We start from the raw sequence: 27,422 nt of genomic DNA, 5'->3' as shown, positions 1-27,422 counted from the left end.
GTTGTTACAGATTCTGTCATTTTTGAAAGCTGAAGTAAGTTTTTCTTTTTTTTTTACTTATTATTTTTTCAATTGACACACAACAAGCACACATGCAGGAGATGTATTCCCTTTACACTTAATCTTTATATCATTAATGAGACAATTCCCAATATCTAAAATCTTTGTCACTCCATTCTCTTCATCTTATTTCATGGTATACATTCATTGGTTGTAGTGTACATCACACAAGTGTATTCAAGGTAAAATTGAACTGAAATTAATAAATAAAATTAATAAATAAAATTCAAGAGGTGATTAGAGCTCAGGCATGGCCTGTATAACTGGTCTTCACGTATTGAAAGACCTGTTTGTCTTCAGCTGTAACCTTGCTGTGATTTTCTCCATGATAAAGACAGCTTTAACTCAAACTCTAACTAAACATAATCAAAGGGTCACTGATGCACTGTGGGAATGTTTTGTACACAGGCAAAAGAATGCCAATGTCCATGCAAGAGTTCAGCGGTTTCCAATGGTTTATTTTGATGGCAAGCAAACAAACAAAAGGAACAAAGAAAATCATGGCTTCTGCTGCCTCTCTTGCGCTAGTAAAAAAAAACCATAGGCCCACCCAGGTGCATGCTGGCCCTCTGCCACCTACCTACTTAAATAACCTCCAGTGCCCACAGTTCCTCATTACCAAACAAACAAAGGAAATACTAAATATACAAAAAATCTAAATAAAACAAATGACAAGCAAAAAATATATCCCCAAAATGTAACTTAAATTACTCATAAAAAAGAAAGGTTTGGATAAATCTAACAACTAATATTACTTATTCAGTCTAAAATAGATAAACAACTAAACACAACAAATAAACAAATAGCCCCAACAATTATTATTATTATTATTATTAAAATACATTTTTCAATTATTCTGACAGAGTTCCAAAAGAGGCCAAAGGCCTCGTTCAGCTGCTATTTCACTGTATTTAAAAATAATCAGTTGCAGGCAGGGTGCATTAAGTGTTGAATAATGATTTTACTTTGAAAGTTCATTCATCATATTTCCGGTACTACCTGGTTTGTCTTTAGATACCTTGACACAATCAGTGATTAAGTTAAAGAGCTGCACCACGAAAAAGACATCCAATAAGACTCTGAGTGTTACACTTTGGTGAGTGTGTGTTTCCACTGTCAGGTGTGTTTCCTGTCATCATTTAAAGCTCAGAGGTTACCTGCAGCACAGCTGTTACACAATATGCTTATATCATATATCAGGTTACAAATCCCTGATAAAGAACCTTTCAATAAAATACACTGCAAGGACACACCCATGGAACTGTGAAATAGAACAAAGAAGAAGGCTTGACGCTTTTGTGAGTGTTGAATCAGGACTTCACAAATAAATGAATAAAAATGTTTGTGGATTTAGCGATTCCAATTATACATGCAACGTTTCTGAAAATATCCTCCTGAGGTTATGATAAGATAGTGGTCAAAAACTGTGCAGCCCTTCTGTGCAAACAGTGTTGTGAAAACTAGATTAAGACAATTAGGAACTGAGTTTTAGATCACCCCAATTTCTCAAGTTTTCTTTTGAAAATGATGCAGTTCAATGTCTTACTGTGCTCTGAAATGAAAACATCAAACAAATAAAAAATTGAATTTAAAATATAAATTATGGAATCAATTCATAAATCAAAATGTAGTCTAAACTTTTGACTCTTCAAAGTAGCCACCTTTGACAGATATAACACCTGAACACACTCGTGGCATTCTTTCAACAATAGAAGTCAAATGTTCTTCAGAAAGTTCTCCCCAGCTCTGTAGCACAAGCTACCATGAATGACAGTTGACAGTTGATGTCACACACTGAGGAACCATCCTTTCACCTACTCAGGGGCGGTGTACAAAAATCCTGCGTGATGAACCAAAGATTTCAAATTTGGATTCATCCGTCCATAACACCTTCTTCCATTCTTCAGTAGTCCACTGGCGGTGTTTCAGGGCCCAGGCAAGCCTCTTTTTCTTATTCTGATGTCTTAGCAAAGGCTTTCTTGCTGCAACTCGACCAGTCAAACCTGGAGCTTGAAGTCTTCTCTTCACAGTTGAAACTGAGACTTACTTAATACGACCACTAGCTGTGCTTGAAGCTGTTGTCCTGTGAGCCTCCTATCACGCAGAAACCTGTCTTCTGATTTTGTTGTAGCTTTGGTTCTGCCAGACCACCTCCTATCAGAGTTTCCCCCTGTTTCTAAGTGCTGCTTGATGGTGAAGAAAACTGTACTTACTGACACCTTGACTTTCTTTGCAATTTCTCTGTAGGAAAGACCTACACCTTTAAGTGTTATGATGGTCTGTCTCTCTTCCATTGTTAATTCCCTTTTTCTGGCCATTTCTAAAGCAACACACTACCTTCCGGAGTACAAGACTGATCAAATGATGCTCATGAGGGTATGGTATCACAGTGTGTTCCAACACTATTTCTATGCAGACAGAGGGGGTTGGAAGTAATCGAGGAAAGTTGGGTCACCTGTAAGAACTGGTAGCACCAACGTTCAAGGCTTGACTAACCTTAATTGCTGCAGTGCAGCAACCCTTTTCATATAATTCTGAAATGTACATTATTATTTCAGTTTTGGATAATCTTACCTTTTTTTTGGTTTGTTTCGTGTCTTGCTGTCTCATGTCCTGTTATATCTTGTTGTGTCGTGTCTTGCTGTTTCATGTCTTGTTGTGTCTTGTTGTGTCTTGTTGTGTCTTGTTGTCTTGTTGTGTCTTGTTGTCTTGTTGTGTCATGTTGTGTCTTGTTGTGTCTTGTTGTGTCTTGTTGTGTCATGTTGTGTCATGTTGTGTCTTGTTGTGTCTTGTTGTGTCATGTTGTGTCTTGTTGTGTCTTGTTGTGTCTTGTTGTGTCATGATGTGTCTTGTTGTGTCTTGTTGTGTCTTGTTGTGTCATGTTGTGTCTTGTTGTGTCTTGTTGTGTCTTGTTGTGTCTTGTTGTGTCTTGTTGTGTCTTGTTGTGTCATGTTGTGTCTTGTTGTGTCTTGTTGTGTCATGTTGTGTCTTGTTGCGTCTTGTTGCGTCATGTTGTGTCTTGTTGTGTCAGGTTGTGTCTTGTTGTGTCTTGTTGTGTCTTGTTGTGTCATGTTGTGTCTTGTTGTGTCATGTTGTGTCTTGTTGTGTCAGGTTGTGTCTTGTTGTGTCATGTTGTGTCTTGTTGTGTCTTGTTGTGTCATGTTGTGTCTTGTTATGTCTTGTTGTGTCATGTTGTGTCTTGTTGTGTCTTGTTGTGTCTTGTTGTGTCATGTTGTGTCTTGTGTCTTGTTGTGTCAGGTTGTGTCTTGTTGTGTCACGTTGTGTCTTGTTGTGTCTTGTTGTTTCATGTTGTGTCTTGTTGTGTCTTGTTGTGTCTTGTTGTGTCAGGTTGTGTCAGGTTGTGTCACGTTGTGTCTTGTTGTGTCTTGTTGTTTCATGTTGTGTCTTGTTGTGTCATGTTGTGTCTTGTTGTGTCATGTTGTGTCTTGTTGTGTCTTGTTGTGTCATGTTGTGTCTTGTTGTGTCTTGTTGTGTCTTGTTGTGTCATGTTGTGTCTTGTTGTGTCTTGTTGTGTCTTGTTGTTTCATGTTGTGTCTTGTTGTGTCATGTTGTGTCTTGTTGTGTCTTGTTGTGTCGTGTCTGTCTGTTTCGTGTCTTGCTGTTTCATATCTTGTTGTGTCTTGTTGTGTCTTGTTGTGTCTTGTTGTGTCTTGTTGTGTTGTGTCGTGTCTTGCTGTTTCGTGTCTTGCTGTTTCGTGTCTTGTTGTGTCTTGTTGTGTCTTGTTGTGTCTTGTTGTGTTGTGTCGTGTCTTGCTGTTTCGTGTCTTGCTGTTTCGTGTCTTGTTGTGTCTTGTTGTGTCTTGTTGTGTTGTGTCGTGTCTTGCTGTTTCGTGTCTTGCTGTTTCGTGTCTTGTTGTGTCTTGTTGTGTCTTGTTGTGTCTTGTTGTGTCATGTTGTGTCTTGTTGTGTCTTGTTGTGTCTTGTTGTGTCTTGTTGTGTCATGTTGTGTCTTGTTGTGTCTTGTTGTGTCATGTTGTGTCTTGTTGTGTCTTGTTGTGTCGTGTCTGTCTGTTTCGTGTCTTGCTGTTTCATATCTTGTTGTGTTGTGTCGTGTCTGTCTGTTTCGTGTCTTGCTGTTTCGTGTCTTGTTGTGTCTTGTTGTGTTGTGTCGTGTCTTGCTGTTTCGTGTCTTGCTGTTTCGTGTCTTGTTGTGTCTTGTTGTGTCTTGTTGTGTTGTGTCGTGTCTTGCTGTTTCGTGTCTTTCTGTTTTGTGTTTTGCTGTGTCGAGTTGTGTTGTGTCTTTTTTTGTCTTGCTGTTTCGTGTCTTGTTGTGTTGTGTCGCACAATCACATACACACATCAGTATTTAAAACTGGAAAAGCTCAACACATGGGTGTGATTATAACATACATGACGTCTGACCCATTCTGATGTTTCCCTGCTCTTTCAAACGCCCTCTCCCTCCTCTCATACACACTCCTCACTGCACCAGCTGCAGGGGGAGAACATTGTATTGCTCTGTGACAGCTGACTTCTTAACACAGAAGTAAAGTGCACTTATTTTGAACATGCTCTCTGTGTTTCACTACAGAGAGGTGAAGTCCCTGATGGATGCCATGGCATGGTATGTATAGTATGGTATGTATGGTATGGTATGGTATGGAATGATATTGTATGGTATGGTATGGCATGATATTGCATGGTATGGTATGGCATGGCATGGCATGGCATGGCATGGTATGGTATGGTATGTATGGTATGGTATGGCGTGATATTGTATGGTATGGTATGGCATGATATTGCATGGCATGGCATGGCATGGCATGGCATGGCATGGTATGGTATTGTCTTACATCATACCCTATTATACTGTATCCTATCATATCGCATTGGATTGGATTTGATCTATCCTACTGTCTCCTATCATCTTATCTCATGTCATATCATATTATATGGTATTGTATGGTATGGTATCATATCACATTGAATTGAATTGTATTGTCTTGTGTTGTCTTGGATCATATTGGATTGTATCCTATCAAATCTGTTGTATCCTAAGGCATTGTATTGTTTTGTATCTTATCGTGTCACACTGGATCATATTTTATTGTATCTAACCAGATAGTTTTGTATGTAATTTTGTATTGTATTATATCATATCATGTATTATTGAATGGTATTGTATCATATTGTGTCATATCCAATCTTATCATATCACATTGTATCACATTGTATTTTATCCTGTAGTATCAATATATATTACAATATTGCATTGCATTGTACGGAATCATAGTGTATCATATGATTTAATGTTGCATCTTACTATATCTTGTCATATTGTATATCATACTACATCATCTTGTATCCTATCACATGGTATTGTATTATATAGTATCATATGGTATCAAACCATATGATATATCCTATCCTATCTGCATCCCTGTCATGTAACTGGAGGCCTAAAGTAAACACATGAATATCTCTTAGCTGGTTCTTGCTTGCCTTGCCTTGATAGTTTTTCATTCAGTCCTTAAGGCTCTAATCATATCCATTTACACTGCATTTTTAGGTTTCAAATTATACAATCACTTCACTAGCAAGGACCATGCCACACAAGGATATAAGTTGAACATTTAATGAATTAGTTGTGCGTGGTGTGCCCAGCAGAAGGAGACTCAGGATGGGGGTTCCGTCTCAGCGTTATCCTGCCGGAGCTGATCTTGACCCAGGTTGTACCTGGAAGTAGACAGGGCATAGAAGGAGCGAGCACGAGATGAGTAGGAGAGGACAAGGAAATAGGTTAAGGGCAGGAGAGTAAGGTGAGGGAGGGTGGGTTGAAGAATCACGGACAAGCAGTTGGAGTAGGCTGGCTACGTTTAAGAAGGCTTGTCAGGTGATTGAGGGTGTGGTTTAGGCGTGGTCCTGCTCCCGAATCTAAGTTAACACCTTAACTTCATTTCACTAGCAAGGACCACGCCACACAAGGATATAAGTTGAACATTTAATGAATTAGTTGTGCGTGGTGTGCCCAGCAGAAGGAGACTCAGGATGGGGGTTCCGTCTCAGCGTTATCCTGCCGGAGCTGATCTTGACCCCCAAAAGAGTTGAATTAGATGGAGCTCAGTTGAGCGTGAGCTTGACACGATCATTGAGACTGTTGCGGATGTATGAGTGATATGTTTGAGATGACCAAAGCCCTAGGATCTGTATGGCTATGTCTGAGTTGCCTGACCAAGCTGCTGTGGACACTGCAGCAATGCGGAATGAAAGGGCAGGACAGTGCTTGGAGGTTATGCCACTTTTGTTCAGGTTTCAGTGATGAAGAGTGGGTCGTGAGGAGATGCAATAGCGACATACCGAGAGCTGATGTATTTAGTAAGTGGTTCGTACGGGCTAAGATTGGAGTTGAAACTAGGGATGTACATTTTAAGTATTTTCCGTGATCGATTTTTGGAAATGTTAACGATCAATTATCGATGAATTGATAAAACATTATTATTCTTACGTCAAAAACAATGCCAAATAGGTTGTTTTCCCCTAAATTGTATTTTCTACAGCAACAAAATGCAAATAACTGACGGGATTGAATACTGGCACATGTTTGACACGCAGAATATCAACGATCAGGCTCATTCGAATAGTGCTTGGAGCGAGGCCGTTGAGGAAGCTTCATGTGAGATGAGAGAGGTTCACTAGCTGTGGAGATAGCTGAATATTGTTGCTGAAAACAATGAGACTGGTATGGGATGCGGATCGGATTCTGGGGCCAAAGTCTGAATTTCTGAAAAGAGAATGAGAGTGCATAAGCGATGGTGTTGAGATAACCAGGATTCTGATCTGCTCTGAGAATGAACTGATGGTGGGCTGAGATTAATGCGGTTCTGCGCAGAAACGGCATAATGACTGGGGAGTGTGACGGCCCTGGCTGATGATTTCGACGACTGCCGTGTTATCAGAGTGTATGAGTATTGACTTTCTTAACCATTCGGGACCCCAAAATATGGACGCAATGGTGATGAGAAACAGGTCATCAAAGCGGATGAAGGAGACTGGGATGCGGAATCGAAGGACGTTAGCCCTGGAGGCCAGGTGGCAGCGAACCAACGTCCCCTGAAACAACCGCCGAAGCTAAGTTTGCGTGATATGGGAACGGCCCCAGATTGCGTGAGGGGGTTGGAGAGGAAGATTGAGCCCCAGGAACGGTGCAGATTGCGTAGTGGAGGGGAAACGGAAGCCATATCGCCATGAGCGGCGGAAAGAGGGGAAGAGGACGGGATGAAGGGATGAGGGGATGAAGGGATGAGGGGATGAGGGGATGAGGGGATGAAGGGATGAGGGGGTGAGGGGATGAAGGGATGAGGGGGTGAGGGGGTGAGGGGATGAGGGGGTGAGGGGATGAAGGGGTGAGGGGATGAGGGGATGAAGGGATGAGGGGATGAAGGGATGAGGGGATGAGGGGACGTATGTACAAGGAGATTGTGTGCAGCCTGCGGACACAGGAATGTAGAGAAACGGTGATAGTCCAAGAAAAGTCGGACACAGAGGGAGCAGGCACAGGGGCGACACAACCCGATCTCACTCCAGATGGCGTAATGTAGGTGAGACAGGTGAGATGCAGTTAACAGCAGAAGCTGGCCGGATGGGTAGTGCCGCTGTGGCGAGAGCGAAGGCGTCGACAGAGTGCAAGAAAACATTTGGGTATTGGGGAAGGGAGGGGGTGGGGATGGGGAGGGAGGGGTGAAAGGAGAGGTCAGTAGGAAAAGAGGGGGTCGAGGATAGCCAGTTCCATTTAACTGTGAAGGGGCTCCTGATGGAGCCGAGGAGCTGGCTATGGTGGGAAGAGGGGGAACAGAAGCCGTATTGCTGTGGGTGGCTGAAGGAAGGGTAGAGGAAGGGATGATGGGATGAAAGGATGCATGTGCAAGGGGAGTTTGTGAAGCCTGCGGACACGGGATGTAAAGAAGGCTGTGATAGCCCGAGAGAAGTCAGACACAGAGGGAGCAGGCACAGGGGGAGATACAACCTGATCCCCACCAGGGGGAGCCGATGATGCTGGTAGAGGCTGTGGGAGCGGCTGAGGCCTGACGTCACGCCTGACGTCACGCCTGACGTCGCTGGCGGTAGTAGGCCCAGGTGAGGAAGCAGGAAGCGCGGGAAGTTCGGTTTATGACGCTGTGGCGTCAATGAATGAAGAGTACGAATGGAACGATCCGACCATGTTGTCATTGCCGTGGAAGAGAACGCCTTTCGAGGTTGCGGAAGCGTCGCAAGCAAGCGACGGTCCAGTTCCAGCGGTCGGATTCCTGTGGAGAACGTGGAGCCGGTCGCGAGGAAGGGGGCGCATCGCCCCGTGATGGATTACCGGTGACGGAGCAGTGGGAAGGACGTGGAGAGGACAGGTACGGTCTGCTTCGGCGGAGCCTGGGGCGCCTCCGGTCCGCGGCTCTCCCTGGCGATGAGGACGAAGCCTGTGCACCTCTTGGAGAAGGCGACACCTTGTTCGGGAAGCATGAATGGGTACGACGTGGCCGCGGCATGCTGAACCGGAGCGCAGGCGGCTCCGCTGCGACTACCGGCTGTGGTGTGACTGCCCGTCTCCGAGAGAGGGATACTCTGCATGGAAGGTTAACCGTAAAGATCAACGCCGGAGCCGTACAGAGGAAGCTCCATGGTGAGTTTGTTGCTTTTTCCTTTGCCCCGAAATCTGAGCGGTGATGCCTGAAGCACGGTCCGTCCGGCTTTGAAGAATCACGACCAAGCAGTTGGAGTAGGCTGGCTACGTTTAAGAAGGCTTGTCAGGTGATTGAGGGTGTGGTTTAGGCGTGGTCCTGCTCCCGAATCTAAGTTAACACCTTAACTTCATTAATAGAAAGTTGTTCACAATGTCTGCTTTGACAGTTAAACCAGTTCTGAACAATCTCAAAGTGTGCTCTCCTTTCTTTTGCAGGTGTCTGTTGGACTGCTGGGGTCTCCACATTTTCTAACTTGTGCAAAACATGTGGTGTACTTATGCTGATGGTGTGTTTTAAGTGGGTGTTGGTGGATGCAATGGATCCCTGTCCAAGATTTTCAATATATAAAGTTGTATTTAAATCTTCCGCAGCCCTTTGTTGTGTTTTACTGTTATCACTGTCTCTTTTAAAAATACCTTTAGCCCTACACTTTTCATAGGTTGGATCAGAGTACCTTGGCCAGTGAAGGCGTCATGTGTCCAGCCTGCCACAGACTGACTTCAGAAACAAAGGAACAGTAGGTTTCTCTCATGACAGAAGCAATAACTCATCTGTGACCTGTAAGTGCACCAGTTGTAGTGGCAGTAATGTTTAACATCACCCATACTCCAGGACAGTAAATGAACAGAGATGAGGAAGTTTCTAAACGGAGCAGCGATCCAACAGAAATGCCTTGTAAGCACTACAAACAAAATCTGAGTTCAGATTGTGTTTTCACTGCTGTAAATGAATACATTTAAAGACAGAAATGTTGCTCTCTGACAAAGCTGAACAACGACATGCAGCACTCCTGGTTATGTTTGTTGAGCAGAAAAAAATGGGTTCCTTTCAAATTTAAGGAGACATTCAGCAAAATGTAAATGTAAGTCTATTTGGAGTTTTTTCCTGTATATTTAATGCAGAGTTGAAAATGATTACAGGGCTGGTTTCAGACCAATACACAGAGATCCTTGTGTTCTTCTCCTAGTTGACAGATTTCTTCCAATGTTGTTAAAAAAATAGTGTTTGACTCTATGTTGATATTGACGAGTGGTGGTAAAGGTGGGGTCACAGTGAGTCCTGAAGTTAGCAAGCTTTCATGCATTTTTTAATTTCCATAGAATCAGTTGACTTCAGGTACAATAGGATGGCCTACAAAGCAGCCTCTCAAAACGCCAACAAGTCCAGCACCAGAGCTCTTCCAGTCTACAACGAGTCCTACACGGACAAGAATCCCTTTACTCTTATAAAACCTGTTATTACAGCTGTGCTTTTTAAGAGATACTTTCATCTATGTAAGTTGATATAGTTCTCAAATTATTATTTTGACACATTGATGTTTGTCACCTCAGTGAATGTTATAACAGCAGTGAGCCTGCAGGTGAGCCTGCAGGTGTTCCTGCAGCGCTCTTTGAGCTCGCTCTCTCACATCAGACAGAGTTCTTGTTTTTTGTTTTTTTAAACACACGTTTATTATTTCAGTAAAGTTTAGATCTTGATTTTTAGCTTGACTTTTCACAGGATTTTTAACATTGTGCAGAATAAAGTCTTTCTCATTTCTTTAAAGTAGAGTGGTTGATATCTGATGAGTGTTAAAGGTCCTCTGTGTTTCTGAGTCAGTGATGGAGTACAGCTGTAAGAACTTTATGTGAATTGAAATGTTCTATATTGTCTCCTACTACCATGATAATATTTACACTCAGACTACTAGAGTAGTCTAGTAGTCTGGGTGTAAATAGTATCATGGTAGTCCACTGGAAGAAGAGTTAGCCTCCCTCCACAGAGACCACAATAAGGCCTCATGAAACACTGGTTCTATAACAGGGACGTCAAACTCATTTCAGTTCAGGGGCCACGTACAGCCCAAGTTGATCTGAAGTGGGCCGGACCAGTAAAATCACAACATAATAACCTATAAATAACGACAACTCAAAATTTTCCCTTTGTTTTAATGCAAAAAGGTACAAGTACATTCTGAAAATGTTCACATTTAATGAAGCATCTTTCTACAAAAACAGCTGTTGAATTATGCAAACAGCAAGTAATCTATTTTCTCACTTTGAGAAAAAAAGTCCCGGTAAAAAAAAAGTGCTGTTCAGGTGCGCTCCCTCAGCGCTATGATTTTATGCAACCCCCAGAGGACACATTTGAAATAGTAGTTACTCTTATTGAAAAAATGCAGTTAATGTCTTCTCTGTCATTTTTTCACTTTGCAAAGTCGTTCCGCGGGCCGGATTAGAACCTCTGGCGGGCCGGTTTTGGTCCGCGGGCCGCATGTTTGACACCCCTGTTCTATAACTTCAGTCAAACAGCCCTTCAACTTTTACATGTGCACAGATCCACTTTGAACTTCTTCTCACAGAAGACGTCTTTCTTTATGTTATCTCTACTTTTCTCTATCCAATCTCATGTCTAACTTTTGATTCAGTCTGTCCCCTCAGATGTTTTGTCCTGCTCTGCCCTCTGATGGTGAAGCACAGTTACTGCATCATTCCCTCCCTTCTACTCAGCCATGGGATGACTTTTTGGTTTTGAAACCCCATCAAAAAACTCTGATATCTAATTTATGGCAAGCTTTGAAGATAACTTCTTTATTGAAACTAAGAATGCTTGGGAACATGAGTTAGGGGTAAATTCGACTGACCAATGGTGGGATAGAGTGGTCCATAGGAATAGTTCATCAGGACCTCTGAAAACCAAACCCCCAACAGAGTAGTTCTTCAGGACCTCTGAAAACCAAACCACCAACAGAGTAGTTCTTCAGGACCTCTGAAAACCAAACCACCAACAGAGTAGTTCTTCAGGACCTCTGAAAACCAAACCACCAACAGAGTAGTTCTTCAGGACCTCTGAAAACCAAACCACCAACGTAGTAGTTCAATCAGGAGAGACACAATTTGAATATTAAAGATTATTTATTACAACTGAATGAATGATGAAACTTGACAGAAATCTTTGGCGTAAGGACTCTATGGGGATAATGTTGTGAGCGTAGGATGCATGAATTTGGCAGCTGAAGAAATCCCCCTAGAGTCCAGACACTGGTGGTGGTGGTTGATGATCCTAGGAATTGAAGACTTGCAGAGACCAGGTGGAGATGGGGAGGTGGAGGGGTGCGCACCATCAATGCAAGAGGAACTAGCTGGAGAGAGAGACGCATTTAAAAAGACAGCAGAAAATTGATAGGCTGACGATAAGGGCGTGTCACTGAGCTATTGGATGACGCAGCTGCTGATTAACCAATGACAGCTCCGGAGCGTGCAGCTGGAAGCGGGTGAGCTATTGAATGAGGGAGAGGAGAGTTAAACAACTGCTGTGATTGCTTTATATTCTTCCTGTCTGAACTTTCACTAGAGCTACATTTCATCAGGCCAAACCCCCAAAGGAATAGTTCATCAGGACCTCTGAAAACCAAACCACTAAAGGAATAGTTCATCAGGACCCATGCATACTCGAGAGTAAAAGGTTGCTTCCTTCAAAGCTTGGCTTGCATCTCGTCTGTTACATTACTAAGGAGTCAGGAATCTACAGTTTCTGTATTCCTGCTGATGCCTGACATCTAATTTCCTGTATCCACTCTTTTATTCTACAAGGAGCCGTTCTGGCAGACTCCTCTTGTAATTTATTTCCTTGTTAGATTGTGAGGTCTCTGGGCTCTGACAGATCCAAGACCCTCCCTGTGATCCAGGCCTTTGCTTTGTTATGACTGTGGGTCTTATTAGGAGTATCGTTATTGTGAAGGTGAAAAGGATTTTTAATGCTCTGGGGGGTTTTCGCCCTTGCCCCTTAAGCATCCTGAATACGCCACTGACTCTAAAAGATTTCAGGTTTCAGTTTGTTGGTGGCCTCTCCTGGTTCCTCATCAGTATGAAATAAACTGTGTGCCTCTTCCTGCCAGCTCCCTTGTGATGTCTCAGTTCAGTATGCGCAGTGAGCAACCATTAGCAGACCACATCTGGCATCCTCTGCTCCCAGCTTTGATCCTTCTTTGTTTTACAGTAAGGAAGCCTTTTTTTTTTTTACATTAAACAAGCCATCTTATTCTGACATTCATTTCACAAATGCAAATTGAACCTTTTCCCACACTATTAAACCTGATTCGTTCTGGTTTATTACCCAGCAGCACTCCTCGCTCAGACTTTCCAAATAAAACGGATCCAGCTGTGTGCGGCTGTGCGCCCTCCGTGCGTCACTCTGCTCTGCTGCTCAGTGGACGAGGCAGACACCACAAGGAGAAGGAGAAGGAAGGACAGAGGAAAGATGTCTGCGATCATGCTTCTGTCGGTGTCTATGAGTTTGTGCTTGTTGTGGGTGAGCGGAGACTCGGTGCGGAGCGGGACCCTGATCCTGCGGGACGCCTTGGAGCGGGGTCCGGCCAGTCTGAACGACATGTTCCGAGAGGTGGAGGAGCTGATGGAGGACACTCAGCACATACTGGATGAGGCTGTGGACCAGGTCTGCGTCATCTTTTATTCATTCAGACAAGGGCAGTGGAGAGAGTGACAAAGTGACTCTGTGACTTCAGATGTATTCTAATCTAACAATGGGGACGATCGATGTGAGTCACGTGTCGTTGTGCCCACTTTAGATTTAAACATAGTCTGAAGCAGAGAGGTTACGCACAGTTTCCATGTCTGCTTAACGTCTGACACACGTCATGTCTGATCCTCACTGTAAAAACTTAGTAGCTGTTAAAATGGAAACTAACCAAACAATTCAAGAGTGAGAAACTGCTCACAGAAAACTCCACTCATCCAACTTACATCATACCAGCAGACTCCTGGAAGGCTTCAGTTTAACCTCTGCTGTGTTTCCCCAGACAGGAGGGCTGATGGTGCTGGAGTCTGTTTGTATCACTCATGATCTAAAGAGGAGGTTACGCTTCATGTCATCCAAGAACTAAAGATGACTATAAATCAGGTTGTGCAGCCTATATTCCAAATGAGTAGGGATGCTGTTAAAACTGAATTTTGATGGTTTGAAAAACATGTGAACCCTTTATTGAAAATTGTTCAAAGACAACAAATCAAATGTTGAAACCACTGTTTATCAAAGTGGTCATTTTAAATCTGATGGCAGCAACACGCCTCACAGAAGTCCAGACAGGGGCATGTTTATGATTGTGTTCATCACCTCTTCTCTGAACAACTCTCTGTAAACATTTGGAAATCCAGGAGACCAGTTTCTGGGGTTGTGAGAGCTAGATGTCCCATTCCTTCTTCGTTTGTGGTTTCCTTTGTTGTATTTCTGTTCCATGATGCTCCAAATGTTTTCAATGGGGGACGAGTCAGGACTGCAGGCAGGCCAGTTCAGCACCTGGACTCTTCTACTACAGAGCCATGTTGTTGTAATCCGTGCAGAATGTGGTTTGGCGTTGTCTTGCTGAAATATGTAAGGTCTTCCTGAAGACGTCATTGTCTGGATGGCAGCATATGTTGCTCCTAAACCTGTACATATTGTTCAGCATTAATGGAGCCTTCACAGATGTGGCATGGACTCTTATGATCCCCATACCATCAGGGATGCTGGCTTTGAACTGTGAGCTGATAACAAGCCGGGTGGTCCCTCTCCTCTTTAGAGCGGAGGACACAGCGTCCATGGTTCCAAAAAGAATGTCAGACTCTGCCTCAGTCCATCTGATATGGTCGTGGGAGAAGTTTCCAGAGTTTCTGTATAATGTTTGATAAATGATTTTAACTTTCATGGTGTAATTTTATTCTGCACTTGAGGATGCAGTGAAAAGACAGTGGTTTTTGGAAGTGATTTTGAGCCTATGCAGTGATTTCCACTACAGAGTCATGTCTGTTTTTTTAATGCAGTGCTGCCTCCCTGGATTGTTTTTTTTTACATCCAGTCATGACTGACCTGTCCCAAATTAACCTAAGTAGTAAAAAGTGTATCATCTAGCTTTTTTTATTAGCATTACAAAACTTTTTTATGTTTTGTCGTGTCATGTCCAGACTTCTTAAAAACATGTTGCTAGCATCAAATTTAAAGTGAGGATATGGTTTTCATTAAACAATGATATTTGTTGTTTTGCTTCTCTCAGTGGAACTAAGATTCAAATGATTTGCAAACCATCAAAATCATGTTTTCTCATCATTGTGTAGCGTCCCAACTTTACTGGAATTGTGTTTGTGAATTGACAAACCGTCCAAAATAAAGCCTTGTTAGACGTCTCCCATAAACACATCTGGTGTTTGGATATAATGCATCGCCTTCTGCTTCATTTAAGAATACTTTTTAATCTTGTCATTCAATCCAACAGATAACTACAGAGAGTGCAAAGTCATCTTTAACGTCGCTGGATTTACTTCCTAACTACCACAACCAGACGAGCAGGACGAAACAGGATGGAGACAGACAGGTTCAGATCCTCGATAGAGTCGATAAGGTAGGGCATGGTATCATGGGGCGCCGTTTGTAAAGTTGTGCACACCAAAATATAAAAGCAACATTTCTCCACATTTAGCTCCAAGTGTTGAGTAAATTATTAAAGGTCCCTTTTTTTTATCACATTTAGAAGAATATTTGTGATCTTCTTCACATTTAATTTTGCTGTGAAAAATATATTAAGTTAAAATCACTGTTAAATCAAAATGCTAAATATAAATATAAATATTAAATACAATTTTAAATATAAATATAAATATAAATGTTAAATGTTAAATATAAATGTTAAATATAAATATAAATGTTGATTGTTAAATATAAATGTTAAATGTTGCTCTGCGATCCTAAATATTTAGCTGATATGCAAATTCACACTGCCGCCTAGTGGAAATACCAAAACATTAGTGGCCTCCAAAACTGCCTATCCAGCATTTTTACAGTGGGCAGTCTAGCTATAACCCGTAGGAGTCACTACTGACCGACGATGGCTGGGATATCTGTATGGCTGTTTCCGAAATCGCCTACTATATTAGCAGTACGTACTGATATGTCCAAAATTCAGTATGTAGTAAGTAGTATGTGAACAAGAGCAAAATCTGCAGTAAGCCAAAACTCCCCGGATGTCTACTGATTCGGGAAAATATCTCAGTGTGCATCGGACCAGTCTGCCTCGCGTACTGTTTCCCATAATGCACAGCGCTCGTTCTGCTTTTTCTTTTTCCTCATTTTTTGACGGGAGGAAATCTGTTTTTGGGTGCTGTGAAAGTTATCAAATTACATATAAACCACTTCCTAACTTTTTAAATCATAAATGGATGCTAAATAAGCATTTTATTTATCGGCTTCGCCGTTGTTTACTTCCGCTTTCCGAAACCGGAAATCCAGCGAAGTCTGGCTCAGCATGCTGCATGACAGATCGGACAGAACAGTCATACTACATACTAAATTCAAACGCAGTATGTAGTAGGCAATACCTACTGCCTACTACATTAGTGAGTAGTATGTAGCAGGCCGTTTCGGAAACAGCCTGTGACTTTATGAAGCTTTTATTTTGATACTTCCTCTAGGCTGCAGTGTGAATTTGTATTGGGCGCCGTTAGCACAAAAATAAAAGCTTCATAAAGCGATACAGATATCCTAACCATAGTCTGTCAGTTCTGACTCCTGGAGTCCACAAAGAGATTTCACAACGAGACAGAACTGACCCAGTCTATGGTACGTACAAGCTAAATTACTATTGCTAAGTCTGTATCGCTTTATGAAGCTTTTATTTTGGTATTTCCTCTAGGCAGCAGTGTAAATTTACATATCAGCTAAATATTTAGGATTGCAGAGCTACATTTAATATTTAGATTTAACATTTATATTTATATTTAACATTCAGATTAAACAATCAACATTTATATTTATATTTAACATTTATATTTATATTTAACATTCAGATTAAACAATCAACATTTATATTTAGATTTAACATTTATATTTATATTTAACATTCAGATTAAACAATCAACATTTATATTTATATTTAACATTTAGATTTATATTTAACATTCAGATTAAACAATCAACATTTATATTTATATTTAACATTTATATTTATATTTAACATTCAGATTAAACAATCAACATTTATATTTAGATTTAACATTTATATTTAGATTTAACATTCGGATTAAACAATCAACATTTATATTTATATTTAACATTTATATTTATATTTAACATTCAGATTAAACATTTAACATTTACGTTTATTTTGAGCATTTGTATTTAACATTTAGATTTATATTTAGCATTTTGATTCAACAGTGATTTTAACTTAATATATTTTTCACAACACAATTAAATGTGAAGAAGATCACAAATATTCCTCTAAATGTGATAAAAAGTGACTTTTAAAAATTCACTCTACATTTTTATGATGTTTTGAAGCTAAATGTGGAGAATAGTTGCTGTTATTTTCAGTGTGCACTACTTTACAAACAGCGCCCCGTATGGTACAACACATAAAAGCCTTCATCCCTTAAAGTGAACGAAACCTGATAAATATCATTTCATTGTTTGTGTTTCTGAGGTCTAATGTGTTTACTTTCTGATTTAAAGGAAACAAATAATAAAACAGGAGAGAGTCGTCTTTCACACACACACATGGAGACGTCTGGCCCGTGGAACACAGTGAATCATGTGAGTCCTTTACTCTCCCGGTCTGGTCTGTGTGAAGACTCAGAGGAGTGTAGGCCTAAAGCACTCCACCATGTGTTTCCTGTTAATTGGTTCCTCTCCATGCTGATGCTGACATAAGTAGAAGTACACAAAATAGCTTATCAAGATGTGGTTCTCATTGGAATGGGCCTCGCAGCAAGTAAACACTAGTGTGTAGTGTTGTGTGCAGGTCCAGCTGATAGCCTGTTGACTCATGAGTAAGGAAACATGTGTTGGGTTGCAGGCAGACAAACAAAACCCAACCATCCCAGTTTCAGATGATCGATTCTGTTTCACTGTCAGGATGCAGACTTTAAAGGAAAAACCCCTTTAGACCCCCTTTATCATGTTTTATCCTGTTCCAGTGAGGCTCATTTTAATTCAAAGTTAACCTATACATGTTTGGGAACTATCATGCTCCCTGGTCTGTGTAAATATCTGCAGCGTCTGTGAGAGGAGAAAAAATGGTGAAGCTGTAATGTCTGAACTTGTTTCATGCAGAATGAGATCATCCAGCAAACAGACCTACCATATACTTTTCTAATTTTCATAGTTTAGCCGACAGGAGGCCGGCTTGGATCGAGAGGTCGTTAGAGCCGCTTGCTGCCTTTTTACTTCACAGCGCTGGTTTTGATCTTTTGCCTTCTTGGCAGCCGTACAGTGAGTGGTTATGTTAATGGAGTCTGCTGCTGCTGGAAAAAATACCAGAGACGCAAGCAGGCCGGCAAGCCAGCAGGCCGGCCTCTGTGCTCTTTGGAAATTATTAACTGTTCAGAATTTTCACCCTCTCAGAGTCACTCCGTTTTACACAAGGAAGATACAGCAAAACTCACTCACTCAAGATTTCATAGAATACTCCCCGTTAACATTTTGTGTGTTGTTCAAGGATGAGAAGGATCGGGGTATTAAGTGAGGGGAACGTTTGGTTGAATGTGGATCCTCTTCAGGTGGCTGTAGGTACTTAGTCCTGATGTCTTAGAGGGATTTCATGGTCTGAAGGGTTGATGTTTATCACACTTAAACATCACCTTGTTACTGTGACCCAGAGCTGTTAGAGATGTATCTACACTCACCTTTAACAGATACAGTTCCTTTCAAACTAACATGTAATGCAAAATGCTTCACATAGCAGAATTCAAATACAGCTGACAATTAATACAATAATGAAAAGCAATGCATATACATTTTCAAGATATAAAATAACTAAAATGTGCAAGTAAATGATTAAATAAGTCACCATGCATTGATAAAATAAACACAAGGGGTATTAATAATGTAGAAAAAAATTAAACTTCATGTTTAAAACTTATAAAACGATAACATCTAAAAGCAATATAAAAATAAAGGTCTTTAATTCCCTTTAAACAAACAGAACTTGCCGTTACAATATCCTCACAGACACCTTGCTCTGAAACTCAATGAAGACAGTTTACAAAGTAGGCTTTAACAATCAATCAAAGTACATCAGCCTACAACATTCTCCTATTTAAACTGGTTTTATCGTTATCTGTGACGGACAAGATACAGATACACTCTGCATGAATAACACAGTGAGTAATCTCTCCTTGGTGAAGGAGAGCAACAACAAACCCATGAGGGGAATTCAGAAGCAGCATTGCATCCCCAGGACTGTCCTTGCTAAGAGTTATGTAATAATAAAACAATAATAATAATAATAATAATAATAATAATAATAATAATAATAATAATAAAAACAACAACAACAATAATAATAATAATAATAATAATAATAATAATAATAATAATAATAATAAAAACAACAACAACAACAATAATAACAACAATAATAATAATAACAATAAAAACAACAACAACAATAATAATAATAATAATAAAAACAACAATAATAATAATAATAATAATAATGATAATAAAAACAACAACAATGATAAGAAAAATAATAATAATAACAACAATAATAATAATAATACTCACAATACTAACAACAACAATAATAATAATAATAATACTCACAATAATAATAATAATAATAATAATAATGATAATAATAATAATAATAATAATAATGATAATAATAATAATAACAATAATAATAATAATAATAATAATAATAATAATAATAATGATAATAATAATAATAATAACAATATTAATAATAATTATAATGATAGTAATAATAATAACAATAATAATAATTATAATAATACTCACAATAATAATAATAATAATCATAATAATAATGATTAATATTACTCACAATAATGAAAATAATAATAGTCATAATAATGATAATAATAATAATAATAATAATAATAAGAATAAGAATAATAATAAGAATAATAACAACAACATTAACAGTAACAATGATATTAACAACAACAATAATATTAATAAGAATAATACAAATAGTAATAATAATGATAAAACATTTATTTTATAATAATTACAATAATAATAACAACAAAAACATTGATAATAATAATGATAATAATAATAATAATAATAATGATAATAATGACAATAATAATATTAATAATAATAATAATAATAATAACAAATATAATAATAATAATAATAATAATAATAATAATAATAATAATGATAATAATAATAATAATATTAACAAATATAATAATGATAATAATATTAATAATAATAATAATAATAATAATAATAATAATAATAATAATAATAATAACAAATATAATTATAATTATAAAAACAAAGTTATGAGGTGACCCCTCCGTCTTTTTTCTTTTTGTTAAAGTAATACACGTCTGTATGCTCACTGATCTTGCCCTTATATATCCTCCTGTGTTTGACAGTTTGCATTTTGCTGTCATTTAATATTTAATGTAATTATTTCTCCTTATAAATATGTCATCAATACTCAGGTTTACCAAGAGTTGATACACTCTTCCCTTTGATAATTGACGTGTTAGTCCATCAGTATTTTTATTGCACTAATTATTGAAGACCCTTTCTGTTCCTTACTCATTCTTTAAGTCTCATTGCTCTTTAGGACTGGCTTTACCACTCACTGTTCTTTAGGCACAGTTCTCTCACTGGCTTCACTCAGTAACTTTTCTGACAGCCAGAATAATTATTAGGTGTTTTGTGTGACGGCAGCTGCATGCACGCTGCATGCTACAGTAAAAGAAAATCTGAGTTAAGCGTAGTTTGTTGATTTAACAGCTCATTGAGGGCTTGGCTTGGCCAGCCACAGTGTAACCAGAAATCACTCACACTCAGAGGTTTAAATGGGGTCTATTGTTTAGAGAGCAGACCGTGGAGCTGTTTTTTTTTCTGCAGACTTGATTTGTGGAAAATAGTTGTATGGAAAGTTATGGGTTGCTACTGGTCTTATAAAACTAATGACAGCTGTAGTCATCTGGAATGTATTTGTAAAATGACAGGGTGTTGTGAGCAGTGTGGTCCATAGTTTGTAGTTTTCAAACATCCCTGTGATATATTTTATTTCATGGAAGTTTTTGCAAAAAGGAAAAAAAACCTTTATGTTTCGGTTTCTGCAAATATTGAGGAGGAAAAATAAAAACAAACATTGATTCAAATTTTCCATGTTGTTTCTGATGACTGCCTGAAGAGACCGAATAACTCAGGAAGAGTACAAACTGTTAACAGGGGCAGGGTGTGTAGAAGTTTATTAGAGACATATATACTACCAGTCAAAAGTTTGAACACACCTTCTCATTCAATGTTTTTAATTTATTTTAATTATTTTCAACATTGTAGATTAATACTGAAGACATCAAAACTATGAAATAATCTGGTTTTGCCATAATCTGGATTACAACAGTAGTCAAATAGGACTATCCATTGTGTACTAACCCTACCTCTGAACAACACAACTGATGGTCTCAAACACATTAAGAAGGCAAGTCATTCTACAAATGAACTCTTGACAAGGCTCATGTTCATTAGAAACCATTCCAGGAGACCACTTCATGAAGCAGACTGAGAGAATACCAAGAGTGTGCAAAGCTGTCATGAAGGCAAAAGGGGGCTACTTTACAGAATCTAAAATATAAAACAGATTCTGCTTTGTTTAACACTTTTTGGTTCATTCAATAATTCCATATATGTTCTTTCATAGTTTTGATGTCTTCAGTATTAATCTAGGGAGCTGTGCAGGGAGCAAACACAGACACAGAGACTCCTGAAATGAAACATTAGAAACGGGGAGTTCACAGGAGACTGGTGTTGCTTTTGGCAGACTACGCTTCCTCTGGCATAACTATATCTCAAATCAACACATGAAGCTATTTCAAGATTAGGCCCCTTCTGTTTCACTGAGATGTCGCAGATGTCTGTCAGATAGTTTCCATGGAGATGGGCTCTTTGGCTGGCAAAAACACATCCTCTAAAACCATCAGCTACTAGAAATATGAAGGGGGATCACATGGATCATATGTTCTGAGTCTTGGTAGTGAAACACTTTTATATGCGATTATAATTTGGATCAATGTAATTGTTTAATCCTCAGCTATAGGATGTGGTTTGACTCTATGAGTTACAACTGTCCTTGAAACAACACAGAGAAGGTTCATGATGCACTGAAAACATCTAAATGAACCTTCACCCTTTTCTCACTGGTTTTAACATACGACATCATAACTCCTGTCCTCTCTTCTCTCCTCTGGGTTCCTCTGTGTTTTAGATTTTAAGATGTTACTGACCACTTTTAAAGCCCGCCTGGGTCTCGCCCCAAACTACATTGCAGAAATGCTAACAGATTACATGCCAGGTTGCGGCCTTAAATCCTCAGGTGGGGCATTTTTGGTCTTTCCAAAGTCGAGGCTCAAATCCAAAGGGGATGGAGCTTTCTCCATCAGAGCCCCTCGACTCTGGAACGACCTCCCTGAGGAGATAAGGCTCACAGAGTCAGTGACATCTTTCAAATCTCTTCTTAAAACCCATTTTTACAGACTTGCTTTTATGTGACTTCATCCTTCTAACCACTTTTAGCTCTATTTTATTATTATTTTTAGTTTTATCTGAGTAATTAATTGTTTTAAATTTTATTTGATTCTTTTATTTTATTATTTATTGTTTTATTTATTTTTTTCATTAATTATTTTAATGTTCCTAATTTATCCTTTTCACTTTTTCTAATTACTCCAATGTGATGTCGTCCTCTCATTCTGAAAACCCCTTCTATTGTCCTTTTAATGCTTCTATTTACTTATCCATTTTATTTATCTTATTTATCTTATTTCTTTCTTTCTTTCTTTCTTTCTTTCTTTGCATTTATTGTATTTATATATCTTTGAAAAACCTCTTAAACAATGATGTATTGGTCTATTGTCTCACCACTTCATCCTGTTTAATTTACTTGTATTCTTTTTAACCTCACATTGTATTTTGCATTGTTAAAATTCCTCCTCTCTGTCTGTCGAAAGTTTACTTTGTTATTCCAACTTGTTTGTCTTGTTTGTCTTTTTAAAGGCGCTATATAAATAAAGTTATTATTATAGTTATAACATTTTCAATGTGTGTTTAAATGTCCTTCTTCTCATCACTTGAACTCATACTCTGTGTAACGATGTTATCTCTCCACACAGGAATGCATGGTGGACGAGGACTGTGGTGATCTGAAATACTGCCTGTATGAGATAGAGAACTCTAAGTGCCTCCCCTGCATACCAACAGATATGGTGAGGATAGAGTCAGTGTTATCCTTTGTAGGTATTTGTATTCTCACACTGATCAAAACTACTGTCTCATAGAAATATGTAAGTGGCAAACACTAACAGACCTCTGTCCTGACCCTGCAGCACCCAAATCGCCTGGTTTTGTGTCATAAAGCTGTGTTGTTCAACATTCACCCTGGTCATTTCTAGTGAGAGCATGCAGCTCTGATAAACCTGCAGAGCGCTGCCATAGAGCCAGATATTCTTCTCCATCAGATGCTGACTCAGAGTTAGAAGAGGAGTGAATATAGAAGTTTCATTCTATTAATATTATAGTCAGCACGTGACAAGAAAATCACTTAAATGATTGGTTATGTGTCTTAATGTCAAGGCCACTCCATACGTTTATGGAGCACTATTGGCATTTACTCCATACGTTCAAGTTAAGTGACCATTTTTCCTCTCTTTCATCTTTAAAGTTGTAACTTTATTTATTTAAAAAAAAAAAAAAAGAAGATTTTTATGATTATGAATAATAATAATAATAATAATAATAATAATAATAATATATTATTATAGGCTGGAGCCTATCCCAGCTGACTTCAGGCAGAAGGCAGGGTAGAGACAGATCGGGTTATCATGGTGTGTGTTTGACTATCTGACTGTCTGTCCCCATTAAGCCCTGCACCAAAGATGAGGAGTGCTGCTCGGATCAGATGTGTGTGTGGGGCCAGTGCACAGTCAACGCCACCAGAGGAACAGAGGGGACTATCTGTCAGGGTCAGAGTGACTGCAGGGCAGACCTCTGCTGTGCCTTTCAAAGAGGTGAGCTTAACCACTGACCCCAAAGTGATGCACACAATAAGAGAGACAGACTTGTTTAAGTTGTCTCAGTCAGTCAGACAGGACCCCCAGAGCATGCTGCAGGATATGTTGTTTCAAGAGGTTTTTGCAAATCTCTATGGCTTAAAATGTCCTTTCCCTTAAACTAACTGTATCTCATTTCATCTGTTTCATTCACAATATTGTGTTACGTTTATTTGTAAAAAGTAAAGTAAAGCTGTAGTTAATTCACAATGCTTCTCCCTGATGATATGATATTATATAATATTCCTCTGGAGCACAGTTGTATCATCCAAAACTGGATGCCTTCTCAAAGCCAAAGTCCTGATGACTCATGATAAGAGACAGACATCACTGCCAAATCCCTTCATCAGCTCTGATTCTGACTGTCTGAAGAGACAGTCTCTGGATACAATATGAACATGGTGCTCTTCATTATTTAATCAGAATCAGAAATGCTTTATTTATCCCAGGAGGGAAATTCAGTCATTACAGAGCTCTTATAAACACCATGTAAGAAAGTCAAAATATGAATAGAAGGAATAAAATAAGATATGAATATGAACAAAATAAAATAAAATAAAGATCAAATAAATAAAATAGAATAAAGATAAAATAAAATAAAATAAAATGAACTAAAGATCAAATAAATAAAATAGAATAAAGATTAAACAAATAAAATAAAGATCAAATAAATAAAATAGAATAAAGATTAAACAAATAAAATAAAGATCAAATAAATAAAATAGAATAAAGATTAAACAAATAAAATAAAGATCAAATAAATAAAATAGAATAAAGATTAAACAAATAAAATAAAGATCAAATAAATGAAATAGAAACAAATAAAAATAAAGTTGCCTCTACACAAAACAGTTTTGTCTATCTCATTGAGATAGAACTATAAATCAGGCTTTTAAGAGTTGAACTGTCTCTTGACTTTGCTTTTGGTTGGGAAAGTAGTCTGCTTTATCAACCTGTAACCACATACAAGATTGATGTCTGCATATGATGAGTCCACCGGAGGTCACTAAGAATAAAAAGATTAGAAGCTGCTGAAGGATTTATACATTTTATTACTCACCTGACTTACATCCTCTTAGATCCAGGGGAACTGTAATGAAACACATATTGAATGGCCATTTATCTTTGTATTTATTGTATCCATCTGATCTTGTTAACTCTACCTTATTTTTAACTTTTCTTTCCACTCTTACTTATTTTATTAATTTTACTGTGTTGATTGTATTTTATTTTGAAGTATTTTATTTATAATAATGCCTTTTATAATTTGACCTGCTGTTTTCTGTCTCTGTTATTTAGTGAAGCACTTTGGGCTGCATGCTTATATGTATGAAAGGTGCTTTATAAATAAAGTTGAGTTGAGTTAAAGTATAAAGAAACAACTGTATTAAACATCATTAAAGATGTAACAAACATACACGAGGAGGTGCGTGGCAAACCTTTATCTGGACTGGTCTTCATGTCTGAAAAACTTGAAGTGAGCTTTAAGGTTCTGGTTTGTGTGGAAAAAGAACTTGATGTGCTTATCTGCATGAAGCCAGATTTGAACCTCCATGATGTTTCTCTCCAGAGCTGTTGTTTCCAGTGTGTAATCCCAAACCAGAGAAGGGGGAGTCCTGTCTGAGCAACCCCAACCTGCTGATGGACATGCTCGCCTGGGACCAGGAGGGTCCCCGTGACCACTGTCCCTGTGCTGATGACCTCCAGTGCCAACCTCAAGGGTGAGAGCAAAATAGTAAACATTAGATTATTCCAGAGATAATTGGGGCATTTCTAAAGTTATTAAAATGAATTTATATTCTTCACTGCAAAAACTGAAATCTAAGTTGGATTGAATATCTCAGATAATCGTGAAGTGTTCTTATTTTTTGCCTGATAAGATTGTTTTTCTCACTAAACAGTTTTTATGTTGGAGTGTTTCACTTGTTTAGAGTGTTTTGGTCCTAAATGATCTCAGTAAGATGTTACAGCTTGTTACTGAGATTGTATGACCTGTATTGAGTAATACATGCTTGAAACTAGAATATTAACTGTTACAAAGCTGTTTCATCAACACTCACAAGTATAAAACAGATTTTACAAAGTCATAATTTCTTATTTCAAGCATGAAATAAGAAATCATGACTTTGACACAATTGTATCTCTTCACACAATGAAAACAAATGACAGCCAACTGTAATCCACTGTGTTATTTTCAATGAAACAATAGAAAATATGTACGACTATGTGTTAGTACAGTTGGCACAGTACTGTAAACTGACACTTAATATTTAAACATTTAACATTTCAAACCGTATCAAACAGAAATAATTACACTCAGATAAGTTCTTCCAAATAACAAGGCAGAAAATGATCCTACCTAAAGAGAAATATATTCTGAACTTTTGTCTTTCCATCAAGAAAAGTCAATTAGTTTTTAATATAACTTTGCTGGTTTCAAGATATGTAATGCCTAGTGCATGTCATCATGTCAAGATAATGGCACTAGCATTTACTTAATTTAAGAATATTTTTCAACATATTAAGAAAAGAAGTCTCTTTTTTTTTATTCCTCTAAAGACAAATGCACTTGTTCTTAGTAAAAATCCACACATTTGAAGGTATTTCTGGGTTCATTGAGGTTAGATATTTTTACTTGTTTTGGAAAGTCTTGACAAGCCAAATTTTCTTGTTCTGCTGGCAGATCATTTTGCTTAGTTTAAGTAATATACCCCCAATGATTGCATATTTGTTCTTGTTTTTGAAGGCTGGCTTTTTGCAGTGTTGTTGTTTTAAATTACAAAGATACTGAAGTTGTATGTGTAATGATTACTTTCCACCCCTCAGACGTGGATCTGTTTGTGGAGAGTAGCACTGGAGATGGAGAGAGCAAGAGGAAAATATACACAACCCTTTCAAGGAGCTGCACTAACATCTGCACTGTGCATGAACCAAAGAGCAGCCGACCAGACCGGTGCTTCAGGGCTGGACTTGCACTGTTTTATTTATGCCTTACAAACAATATTTGGGATATATCTTTATGCAAATAAAAGACCTGTTGTCAGTTTGGACTGAGAACCAAGAAAAGCAGTATGTGATCTGTGTATGGACATGGATGGGCTCAGCTTCATTTTTTCAAACTCATAACACAGCTGGCCACAAGAGGGCACCCTTTGTCTCTTTTCTGTGGCACACACTCATAGCTGTATGAACTCATGTCAGCATGAAAAGAGAGCTCTGTCTCCCCCTCTTTTTTTCCACACACTCACACACTCACACTCATGCAAACACAACTAGTACAGTCATAGGAAACAAAAAAGCCTTTGACTCTCAATTTCAGATTCAAAGTTTTAGAATTTAGTTTTTTTTTCTCCACGTTTTGATGCTGAAATAAGAGTCCGTTTTGTTTTCACTGCATTTGCATCTCAACAGAATCCCTTCTTTGTGTAAACCATTTTTAATCATGCTAAATATTAAAATAAAACTAACTAAAGGCTGAATGTTAACCTCCTAAGACTGCTCTCTGTGTCGTATGAACACATGAACATCCGTCTTTCGACTGAAGGAGTGGTAACCAGTCTGATTCAGAGGTGTTGCCTGTTTTGTTTCTTCT

At 38.5% G+C, this 27,422-nt stretch overlaps 1 protein-coding gene across 3 annotated transcripts; it reads left to right on the top strand.

Moving 5' to 3' along the window:
• The first annotated feature begins 4,625 nt into the window (after nucleotides 1-4,625).
• dkk3b (dickkopf WNT signaling pathway inhibitor 3b) lies at nucleotides 4,626-26,887 on the top strand. 3 transcript variants are annotated; one of them, XM_034686768.1, is made up of 10 exons: nucleotides 4,626-4,645; nucleotides 8,969-9,270; nucleotides 12,631-12,730; nucleotides 12,856-13,187; nucleotides 15,001-15,126; nucleotides 17,232-17,312; nucleotides 22,895-22,987; nucleotides 23,644-23,788; nucleotides 25,401-25,551; nucleotides 26,657-26,887. In XM_034686768.1, exons 4-10 carry the CDS (start codon nucleotides 12,993-12,995, stop codon nucleotides 26,679-26,681), a joined length of 816 nt encoding a protein of 271 aa, XP_034542659.1. In that variant the 5' UTR covers nucleotides 4,626-4,645; nucleotides 8,969-9,270; nucleotides 12,631-12,730; nucleotides 12,856-12,992; the 3' UTR covers nucleotides 26,682-26,887. The 3 variants fall into 3 exon arrangements, with proteins under 3 accessions (XP_034542659.1, XP_034542656.1, XP_034542657.1); XM_034686765.1 differs by lacking the exon at nucleotides 4,626-4,645 and adding an exon at nucleotides 8,581-8,692; XM_034686766.1 differs by lacking the exon at nucleotides 4,626-4,645 and adding an exon at nucleotides 8,581-8,692 and having other exon boundaries at nucleotides 12,853-13,187.
• Nucleotides 26,888-27,422: the final 535 nt, after the last annotated feature.

Source organism: Notolabrus celidotus, chromosome 6 (genome assembly GCF_009762535.1).
Source record: "Notolabrus celidotus isolate fNotCel1 chromosome 6, fNotCel1.pri, whole genome shotgun sequence".
In the NCBI taxonomy this organism is placed as follows: domain Eukaryota; kingdom Metazoa; phylum Chordata; class Actinopteri; order Labriformes; family Labridae; genus Notolabrus; species Notolabrus celidotus.
This window is presented reverse-complemented; position numbering and strand designations above follow the sequence as displayed.